General features: G+C 33.7%; 1 protein-coding gene across 1 annotated transcript in view; it reads left to right on the top strand.

Moving 5' to 3' along the window:
• LOC114050041 (ryanodine receptor 2) overlaps positions 1–12309 on the top strand; it is an 811539-nt gene that overhangs the window by 391988 nt on the left and 407242 nt on the right. Inside the window, exons 15-16 of the mRNA XM_027871576.1 lie at positions 4964–5147; positions 7299–7434. Of these exons, the coding sequence (XP_027727377.1) occupies positions 4964–5147; positions 7299–7434 (320 nt within the window). The remainder of the gene's footprint in view (positions 1–4963; positions 5148–7298; positions 7435–12309) is intronic.

Raw genomic sequence — 12309 nt, forward strand, 5'->3', positions numbered from 1 at the left:
TACTCTCTTACTTACAACTGGCTATAAACATTGTTCAAATATTTTCATCTTTAGCGTATTAAATGCATATATTTCTCAGTTTTCACAATACAGAGTCCTTAGAATTTCAGTTTCAATTTAGTTAGTTTAATTTAGTTGGTCATTTTTATTTTGGTTACTACAGACTTATATGTTATTAATGAACAATTAATTCTCAGTCTTTTTCTGCCCTGACTTTATTCTCTAAAAAGGCAGAAGTAACTTACAGTAACATTACCTTCAAAGATTTGCCTGTTTTTTTTAATGGTTTTCCTTACCTAAAATAAATTAGGATACAAGCATATTGATCTGATAAGAGATATTAATACCTGGTAATAATTTCAAGATTTATGAGATCATTTTGTTCTTTTTTAATTAGCCATATATGCAAATAAACATTCGTTCTCTTTCTTCTTGTGTGATTATTATTCCAAACTTCCTAAGAAAGAGACAACTTCTTCCTAAGTATTACCAATGAAAATAACTTTGAGCAAAAGATAACTAAAACATTCTGGGCTTTATTAAGTAGATATTACCATGTAATTTTATAGTCACAAATTATAAATCATGAACTTAATTCTTGACTCTATTTTGCATAGTTCTTAACTCTCTACCTCTTATAACATGATTGTTCTTCATCTCAAATTCTGTCTGTGTAATATTAAGATGGCAAGTCTTCTGTCTATCATTAGAAAGGTATAATGCTTCATTTTATTGGATGGTACATGTTTTGACTATTGTGCTTTTTCTACTTATCCTGGCCTGCCATCATGTATAGTGACTTAACATCCAGCATATACCTTAAGGCAAAGGTAGTTTTTAGGATTTTTAACTTGACAAGCTACACTTTTTCCAATAAGTAGCATAAAAAAATGCCCAAAGTTATTGTTAGCCTTTTAGAGCACTGGATATGGAAAAATGATGCTAAAACATTAATTTCTAAGCAAAATGGATTGGAGGAAATTCAGACTTCAGAATGGGTTGTAGTGTCTCACATTTATATTACTCTATGGCTTATAAAGTGATTTTCTAAGAATAACTGTATTAGGTATATAGTATCATTTCCATTTTACAAATGAAAACTATCAGGGCTTAAAAGTCTAAGTGATATGCCCATTATCACAAAGCTAGGAAGTGGTGAAAATAGGTATTAGGTATCTCTCAATGTTCAGCTTCCAATGTGGACATGTGGAATAAATAACAATGGTGAACGTGTATGTGGTACTTGAATATTTACTTAATTTGCTTGACATGACCACCTTCAGAGAGAAATTAGTGGAGATAGTTGCATCTCCATTTTATTGGTGAGGAACCAAAGTGAAGCAATTGGCTTAAAGTTCTACTGGTAATAAACGGTGGTTGAGCTTTGTATCTAAGTCTCCTAGTCCCAAATCCAGTGTTCTTTTCACCACATCACATTGCAGGTTGCTTCCCTTATATGGGCCTCATTTTCTTCATTTGTATAATGAGGAGGTTAGACTGATCTCTTGAAGTCCCTTCTAGCTCTAAACCTTTGAAATATAAACTAAACAAAATAATAATTATTATTAAACATCAATTTATAACTTCTGCTCAATATTATAGGAAGAAACATAAACACTACTATGTCAGTAATACCCAGAATAACAGAATTTTAGAATTGAAATCCATTTACTCCAATCCATACATGAAAAGGAATTTCCCTGGAATCTACTTCTCAAGTGGTCATTCAACTTTTCCTTGAAAATCCCCGGGGAGAAAATAAACTCCTTAGGTAGGCTATTCTACTTTTGGGTGATTCTAATTGTTGGGAAGGACAGCTTGGTGGTGCAGTGGATAGAGTGCTGGGCCTTATCAGAACGACTCATCTTTATCAGTTCAAATCTGGCCTCAGACACTTACTAGCTGTGTGACCCTGGGCAAGTCACTTAGCCCTGTTTGTCACAATTTACTCATCTGGAAAATGAACTGGAGAAGGAAATGGGAAACCACTCCAGTATCTCTGCCAAGAAAACCTCAAATGGGTTCACAAAGAGTCCGATATGACTGAAAAATGACTAAACAACAATAACAAATTTTTGGAAAGTTTTTCCTCAAATTGAGCAAAATCTGCTTCTCTTAATTTGTTACTCTTGATTCCTCAGTTTGGTTCTCTGGGGGGAAATGGAGTAAATATAATTATTTTTTCCACATGAAAGTCTTTCAAATACATACATATACATATATATGCATATCGATAGATATAGATATAGATAGATAGGTAGATAGATAGATAGATAGCTATCATGTCCCCACTGGGCTATGTCTTCCATACGATAAGCATCTTGTATTGGACCAGAAGAATAAAAAGGGATTCTATTTTACTTTTATTTCTAGGCAGATTCATCAGCTTTGTTTTACTTTTTTACTCCAGACAAGCAATAAATTAAAGAAGGTTATTCATACATATTAACAGCACAATGGAAATAATGATTATTCACATTTATGTTGCACTTGAGAGTTACAAAGTGCCTTTTAAGTGTTTTCTCATTTAATTCTCTCTACAACCCAATAGATAGTGCAAGTGTGATTTCTGATGTATAGAGTAGGAAATAAGCTCATTGAGGTTAATTGACTTCTGCAGGGATATAATTAGTAAGTTATAAAGCTGGAACTGAAGTCCAAATCTTCTGGCTTCATGTCCAGTAGTCTAATATATTTGCCTCCTAGGCATAGAGGACGCACAGCTATATTATTTATTAATTTAGTGCCTGAAAATAATGTTTATTTCAAATAAATGATGTTTGATGCATTTTGTGTTTTCTGCAAAATGCTGTGGTATTATGTTTTGTGTTTTCTATAAAATGCTATGGTATTATGTATTTTCCTAAACTAGAACCCTTTAAAAAGCATTTTTCAATCTACCGTGAATAGAAATCTGTAGCAATGAAGGCTGAGGATGCTAGAGAAAATTGTTGTTGATTGATCTTCCTCAATCAGGAACTAAATGCTAAGATCATTTAGTTGAGACCTCAGTCTGATTTTTAAACCCTTGATGACAACATAAAGGGCTATTGTATATTGTAACTGTTTTTGCCCAAATACTTAGATTATTGAATCTCTATGTGTATCTTCATGGACCTCATGATAGTTTGTAGGGTTCCTTTGCTTGTTTATCATCTGTAGTAAGCTGCCTGTCTGTGGTATATGACGAGCTCAGTCTTGGACCCTTTTCTGTTCTCTTTCTATATTTTCTCAATCGGCATTCCTTTGGGTATAATCATCTTCTATGCAAATGACTTAAAAATCTATATACTGCACCCTATTCTTTCTCTAGAGTTTCACTTGTACCTCTCCATCTGCCTCCAACTGGAAGTACTGTAATGTCTCAAACCCAATATGTCCAAAACTAAGTTCATAGTCACCCTCAAAATTAACCCTCTTACACAGTTACCTATTTCTATTGAAATACATTCTACTGAATGTGACTTCTATTGAAATATCATCATTTTTCTTATCACCTAGGTTTACAACTTCAGCTTTATCCTTAACTTCTCATTCTCTTTCACCCCCTGTGGTCATATCTTGCCATTTTTATTTCTCAACATTTCTCACATCTCACCCCTTTGTTCTACTCTCATAGCTGTCACCCTAATTAAGCATCTCATGCCTGGATTATTGCAATAGGTTTCTAGTTGGTTGCCTTGCTTCAAGCTTCTCCCTTCTTCAAACCATTTTCTTCCACAGTCTGCCAAAGTTGTTTACCTAAAGTGTAGGTCTGACCATGTCACTTCCCTAGTCAGTAAATTTCTTTAGAATCAAAAATGAGCTCTTTCTTCTGTTTGGCTTTTAAAACCTTTCACAACTCTGCTTCATCCTACTTTTCCAACATTATTATATTTTGCTCTCCTTCACAGATTCCATGCCAAGCTGGCTTTCTCAATTTTCCTCACATGTCATTCCATCTTCCATCTCCAAGTCTTTGTCCTGACTGTCTTCTATTTCTGAAACACACTCCCATTCTATCATTGCTTCTTAGAATTCTTTGTTTCCTTTAAAACTCTGTACAAGTGCCTCCTTCTATGTGAAACTTTTCCTTCTCCCACAGCTTCTAGTGCTCCCTTTGAGTTTGTCACCTATTTATTTGTATATGCTCATTTATATATATGTTGTATCTCCTTATGGAACGTAAGCTCTTTGAGGTCATTGTTTAATTTTTGTCATTGTATTCCCTTCCCTTAAAATATTACTTGGCATGTAGTAAGCATTTAATCAATATTTATTGGTTAGCTCTGGTGCGATATTGTTATGTATAACATAGCAAGGACTCTATTCTTCTCTATGGCATGAATTAATAATCTATCATGTCTTTTACTAGACAGGAAGTTTGGCATGGTGGACAGAATGCTGGACTATGATTCAGGAATGACTTGGGTAAAAGGTGGTGTGATATAGTGAAAAGAGTACTGGCTCTAGAATTTGAGGACCTCTGTTCACATCATGCATCTAATGCTTACTACCTGGATGACATTGGGGAAGTCACTTTACCTCTCTGGGTCCTCAGTTTCCTTATCTGTAAAATGAGGGTTTGGGCCATGTGGACTCTAAGAGGGCCCCTTCTGACTCTAGACCTATGATACTATAAGTCTTCCCTCTGACAAATTCTAGCTAAATGACTCTGAGAAAGTCAATCTTTCATTATGTCAGGCAACTTCTTAGGACATATCTACTAAGTCATAGGTTATTATCTGCATTGATGGAGGTAGTTCACACATTAGGAGGATGCTGCTGAAAAAAACACATTTCCTTTGGTAACTTGTGTATCTCACTGATGTCCCTGAAAATAAGACACCATTTTTATTCATTCTTTTTTTGGGAGGAGGGTGTTGTAGATGGTCTTTGACATATTCAGTGTTACCTACGTGGTCTATGGACAAAAATTATTTGAGAACCATCGACCTACTGAAGTGTTTGCAACTTGTTTTAGGGGCCTTGATGCTCTCAGCAAGAAAGTGAAGTCTTCCACAGTAGATTTACCAATAGAGTCAGTAAGTCTGAGTCTACAAGATCTGATTGGCTACTTCCACCCACCAGATGAACATTTAGAGCATGAAGATAAGCAGAACCGATTAAGAGCTCTAAAGAACCGACAGAATCTCTTCCAAGAAGAGGTAATTTTATACCACCCATTCATTCATTTTGTGCTGTTCTGTAGGAAAAAATAGCTTCCTGATTGATACTCTTCATGAGGAAAATACTCTGTGTCTACTATATACATTTAAAACCTTTCGATCATTATTTGATGGGTATTTAGCCTAATATTGTGACACTAAAATGAAAGAAAATCTAGGTCTGAAGGAACAATGCTATTATTTTTATTTCCATGAACTAGGAAGTAAATGTAGGAAAGGCAGCTATGTGGCACAGTGGATGAAGTAATAGGACTTGGATTCAGGAAGACTTGAATTCAGTCTAATAGTAGCTGTGGGACCATGGGCAGATCACTTAATCTCTCTGGGCCTTTGTTTCCTCATCTATAAAACAGAGAAAATAACATATCTTATAAGGTTGTTGTAAGGATCAAATGAGTTAATAATATATGTATAAAGTGCTTTCAAAACATTAAAGCACTATATTATTACTACTATTACAGAGAGAACAGAGTTAAGCCAATAAGTTGGAACTTTGTACTCCATCAGCACGGATAGACTAATTTTTTTGTTCCTCAACCATCAAATTAAGTAATATGGTTAGTAAATTCATGAATAACAAGAAAATAATGAAAATTAGGAAATTAGTAAAAAATTGCTTTCAGTGTGAATATTATTAGTTAGGAATATTATTCATAATCACTTGGGCAATTAGTCACTATCTAGTATGGATACCAGATTTGTTCGATGTTCTTATTGAATCATAGAGTCTTATAGCTGAATGGAGCCCTTAGACATTATCTAATTCAAATCCTTTATTTTAGAAATGAGGAAATAGTACCAGAAATGCTAAGGGCCTTGCCCAAGGTCACATAGTGAATTTCAGCTGGTACTGCATATGTAAGGCTATACTCCTCTATCACTTGTAGAATTACTTTTCTGAATTAAAATGAAAGGCCCATGTTTCATTGGACAGTAGAATCCATTCTTAAATCTCTGTATTGTCAGGATGGCCTGTTATTAGTGAATGCATGTTGATATCCAAGAATCATTACTTCCCTTCTGCACTACTCACAGACCTTCTCTTTCTGTGCTTTGTATTAATTGTCCATCAGAAACTTTTGAAATCTACATGTCAGTTTTTTTAGGTCATTTTTCACTCAGAACACAGAAGAAATTATTGATTCCCTAATGGTATGAAAGAAGATGCTCAAATTTAAATGCAGAGATTCAATTTAAAGGAATAGCAACATCAGGAAATAATTTATATATTGGGAGTATGTATTTCTGGGTGTGTTTGATTATTAAGTTATTTATATGCGTCATGTTATGAAAACCTCTGTATCTCAGGCAGCTCTGTAGTAGCTTTAGTTAAACTCTTTTAGTTTTCCATGATCTGAACACAGGTTTTGGTAACTGACACCATTTAGATTATTGAAGATAATTTTTCTGATGAATTAATTATTGCTTCTTTAGTCGAGTATTCTACTTCATCTCTACAGCCTTTAATCTAGTAATAATAACAAAATACTTATGTGGAATTGAAAGTTCATACTTATAAGATTATTGAATGAATTATTCTCTATTGTTTACATAACACTAAACTTTCGTTAGTTTTTTCTTTTTTCAATTCATTTAATTCAATTCAATTCATTAATCTTTTAGTATTACTACAATAGTAATGTTTATTTTAGAATAAAAATATAACATTAAATATTTAGTTTACTATTATTAACCTTTAACTAGAATATATGTATATGTTACAGTACAATGTAGAATACACTGTTGTGAGCTGTGGATAAACAATAAATATTATTGGATTGTAGCTTTCATTGTATAAATATGAAGTTTTCCATTTATTTTGTTTCTTCAAACTGATGTTACATTCAAGGTCTATAACCTTTCTTAATATATTTCCATCCCAAATTTACATATGGCAGTTACTCATTACCATAAGAGATCTTGCAGTTTTATATTTGTATTGCACTAATTATAACAATATAAAATTACTTAATTTCTTTCTTGAATTTTCATTTGGCATAAATGGTTAGCATTAAATGTTTGTTAAAATGTTTTTGCATTTTATTTTATATTTTTTCCCTCTTATTAAATATTTTATGTTTAGCTATCTTGGTATCCATTTCTGACACTGATTTTTTTTGTTCCTTGTAGGGTATGATTAACCTTGTCCTTGAGTGCATTGATCGATTACATGTGTATAGCAGTGCAGCTCATTTTGCTGATGTAGCTGGGAAGGAAGCAGGAGAATCTTGGAAGTCTATACTAAACTCTTTGTATGAGTTACTAGGTAAGAAGTAAGAATGTTTTTTAAAGGTGGTGAAATCATGAATCTGAATATATGTGTGTTTAAAATGATTATGTAAGAGTGCTGTAATTGTTTATTCATTAACTTTTTACCAGCATTGATACTAATCTAGTAGTTTTCATAGATTATAAACCAAGTTACGTGGTTCTGAAGTGAGCAGTGCCACAGCTGCAACATTTCCCTTTGCTCAGAGGAAGAGAACTGCAACACCAGCTTTCTGGAAATTGATGTTTCTATGTGAAATGTACATGATAATACCTAATATTTGATTGCTAAGATACTGTAGTGCAGTGTTTCCAAACCTAAACTATATTATAGGTCAGTACATCAGTATTTCAGGGTTTTTATGATTCCTTCAACGTAGTTATTACCTACATTGATAAGGATTGCTATGATTTTATACAGTAGCAACTTCACAATTTTTGTTATTGACATGACCAACTTTTTAGCAATGAAACTGTAAGCATAGTTAGGCTAGTCTTTGGTCCAATACTAGGTTTGTGTTTAAAGCCCTTTAATCTTGTTATATCCTGCCATAACACGTTCTCCATTGATATAACCTTGAAAACTTTTAAAAAGAGTCACTTTTTTCACCATCATGAGATAATTAGAGTCAGATTCTAGTAGACTTTAATCTCTCTACTGAGGACCAATAAAATATCTACATAGTTTCATTCCTCCTATCCTCAATCTGGTAGCTTTGGACTTTGAAGAGTGTCAGGTGTGTAACTTAGGTCATGTGGATGGGGTAGGAGAGTTTTTTTGTTTTTTAAGGCTATTAGATTTAATAAGTAGGGACCTTTTTGTTGTAAATGTTTTGTTAAGTGGTAAACATTTGCTTTATACTAGTAGCACTCTATAGAACCTATAGGTGGAAAACAGTGTTCTACACCCTTTCCCCTATTTGCTAACCCCTATTCCTGTGCTGGTGGAACTGTGGGGACAAGCATTTATTCAGTGCCTACCATGTACCAGGCATGGTTCTTACAACTGTTATGTAATTTGGTCCTCACAACAACTCTTGTTATTATTATTATTCCCATTTTATAATTGAGGAAACTGAGGAAGGCAGAGATTAAGAGACTTGTGCAATTACTCAGCTAGTTAGGATCTGAGGCTGGATTTGAAATCAGGGCTTCCTGACTCCAGACCCAGTGCTCTCTCCATTGTGTTAGCTAACTACCTACTTCTGCTGATATTGATTCCTTCCATACTAAAAGTTGCATGATCTGCAGAGACTTTATTAGTAACATAAGCACAGAAAAGAAATTAAATAAGTAAAGCATATTTGTGCTCTCTGTTAAAGCTTCTCTTGAAGAATGTATAATTTTTCCTAAGAATGGAACAGGAGAAAAAAGACTTTAAATATTTTTTTCAGGTGGAAGGATATTTAAAATATTTTAAAATCCTCTACAATTTGTTTTCCCTTGACATTTATAGTAATTGAGGTATTGTTACTCTGTAAAAAGATATCATCTCGTTAATTTTGATATTCTCTCTGACAATACAATTACTCTGACAAAACAATGTCTTCCCATTCTTTGCTACTCTTTTCTATGTCCTTCCATAAGTTTGCCATAGGGGCCCACCTAGTGTGCTGGAGGCTTGCTTTGCTTTCTCTGGACATCATGAGGACACCAGTTAAACTCTTGGGCTGTTCACCTATCATCTCTTCCACCTACTGCAGGACTATCTTGTCTTCTCTTACAATTATACTTTTCCCTGATCTTTTACTCCTGATCTTGAATTCCTTATTGGTTATATATTTTAGCATGCTGATATGCATCACTTGTCTCTCTATTGCCCTCTATGTCATAATCATCTTAAGTCCTTCAAATACTGTTGTATTTCATGGCTTGTAACTACATGGTAACACAGGTAGAAAGCTGGAGTTAAAAATATAGTCCTTTGTTTGTAGGTGCTTGAGGTACTTCATAACATTCACAGTTCCTTGAAGGTAATCTGTTTTGTTCTTCTGCTATTTAATTCTAAATCCGACTTGTGCATTTGTATTTTTTGTCTTAGATGTACTTGATAGAAAGACTCTAGGTTGTCCATCTAAATATGTGTCATAATTTAGGCAATAGATATGCTTCACTTTTGTGCTCTTCCCTTGGTCATCCCATACTCATTTGAGTGATTACAGATTTCATCCAGAATGCTCTCTAGTATTCAGAGACTTGATGCCATCAGCAGAAAGTCAGCTGAAAATAGAGCATCTAGAGGAGACCTCATTATCTGTGAGGAATCTCTCTTCAGCTTGGAGTATGCACTGTGTCTCCTCCATAGTAGCAAACACCTTTGGCGAGTTTATATCTTGCTGTTTTATACTTGGCCTTATGTTTATGATCAAATAGCTTTTGAATACTTTTCCTCCCTATTGCTATATATTTCAAGGAATCTTGAATGATTTTGGTATTTGGATGGAAGACACCTTGTTGGAAGAGCACCTTTAAGGTGACATTTTGCTTGATGATATCAAGTGTTTTTTCTTAATCCCCAAATAATAAGCATAATGTTGTCTTATATTGCCTTTGTCTTTCAGTAAGTATTGTGAAGATCTAGACCATGGTAGAGTATCATTTTAGAAAGTCTGTTTATTCCCTATCAATATCCCATCAAAAACATCAATTAATATGTAGATAATTCTCATTAAAAAACTGTATAATGAGAAAGTATATAAGCCAGTAGTTGTTAATGTTCTCTGTGTTACCTTTTTATTGTATCAAGAAAGTCTGAAATTTTTCCTGTCATATCTTCAATATCTTCACCACATTCAGGTATCTTGAGAATGGATACTGCTGTCCTGAAAATTGTGCCTCTTCCAGCAAAAATCTCCATATATATCTAGTCTAATCAGGATACCTTTCCTCTCTCCATTCTCTTTAATGCCATTTCAACCTCCTTTGTAAGGAAAGCCATTAGAGTACTATTGTAGTGGCTCCACTTTGATGTTAAAACTGATAATAAAAACTCTTTCCTGATCTTTCCCATTTTTCTTCTATTTGTTGTTCCATTTTCATATCTAAATGCCCATGGAATGACTCTTTAGTTATATCTCTTGCCAAGTTTTTTTTTTTAAACTGGTTTTTATCCTCTACTGTTTTTTCTTTTTCTGATTCTTGAGATGATATATCACATAATTATTCATTATCTTTCTTCAATAAATGTTATAGATAAGTTTAAAGTTTATTTTCTAAATCAGTATAACTTTTGGCTACCATCTCTGTTTGAGAGGTAAATCAAGTGATTGCTGACTAAAATATTTTCTGGGTTCTAATGGTCCCCTGTCCAGTGCCTTTCAAACTTTTCAGAGGGAAGAGTTCATGATTAGAGGCATATCTTCTATGTAGTCCACAAGTCTTTGACTTCTTATTCCTTCTTCTAGAACCATACTTTTGGAAATACTTCCTGATATCCTCACTTATATTACTTTTACATTGAAGTAATTACATATTAAAGTATGTGTTAATTTAATTTGGATGAGCTTACCAATTTTTTTAATAAAATGCCTGCACCTCTCTGTCCTCTGCAACTGATATTGGTACATAATCCACAATTATTTTAATCGTGATCTTTTTGCACATATTTACCAAGACTGTTGGACTATGAGATGACCAAATATCCTCAGAATAACATGTTACTAAAGACATCACTCAAGTAATAGACATTGGCCATGTGCCTTTAATGCACTTGTTATTGGTATTTGAAGGGAGGACAAGTGTTTGTTCCTAGAATATATGTTATTTGGTGTTTGTAAAAAATTTCATACCTTTTACAGAGTTATCTTTTAGATAATTTCAGGTAGCATACCTCTTTCCTCTTTCTTATAAGACCCTTTCCTACACACCCCATTAACTTCTTTTTTTTTTTTTGGTTGTTGTCTTTATTTAGTATTTTATTTTTCCCCAGTTTCATGTAAAAACAATTTTTAACATTAATTTTCAAAAATCTGAGTTCCAAATTCTCTCCCTTCCTTCCTCCCTACCCACCCACCCTCATTAATGAGGTGAGCAATTCAGTATAGGTTATACATATGTAGTCATGCAAAACATATCCATAATAGTCATGTTGTGAAAGAAAACTAAAACAAACAAACAAAAAAACCTCAAGAAAAAAATAAAGTAAAAAAAAAAGCATGCTTCAGTCTATATTCAGACACCATCAGTGTCTGAATATTTTTAATAGGTATGAGGTAGAACCTCAGAATTGTTTTAATTTTCATTTCTCTAATCAATAGTGAGAGAATTTTTATATGGCTATAGATAGTTTTGATTATTTCATCTGAAAACTGATCATATCTCTTCATCATTTATCAATTGAGGTATGACTCTTATTTTTATAAATTTGATTAAGTTCTCTGTATGTTTGAGAAATGAGGCCTTTATCAGAGAGAGACTTGCTTTAATTTTTTTTCACAGTTACTATTTCTAACTGGATTTCCCTCCCTCCTATTCTCTCTTTATTCTGTTCTCTTGCTCCTTTCACCCTGTCCCTCCTCAAAAATGTTTTGGTTCTGACTCCTCCTACCCCAATCTGCCCTTCTTTTTGTCACTCCCCTTTCTCTTATCCCCTTCCCCTCCTACTTTCATGTAGGATGAGATAGATTTCTATACCCAATTGTGTGTTTATGTTATTCCCTCTTTGAACCAGTTCTGATGAGAGTAAGGTTCACTCACTTCTCACCTCCCCGTTCTTCCCCTCTACTGTAAAAGCTTTTTCTTGCCAGTTAATTGCGATAATTTACCCCATTCTACTTCTCCCTTTCTTTTTCTCCTAGTACATTCCTCTCTCACTCCTAAAGTTGTTTTTTATGTATCAATCCTTCATATTTAACCCACATCTGTGCCCTCTGTC

The sequence above is a fragment of the Vombatus ursinus genome, unplaced genomic scaffold (genome assembly GCF_900497805.2).
Source record: "Vombatus ursinus unplaced genomic scaffold, bare-nosed wombat genome assembly UNPS02014798.1, whole genome shotgun sequence".
NCBI lineage: Eukaryota > Metazoa > Chordata > Mammalia > Diprotodontia > Vombatidae > Vombatus > Vombatus ursinus.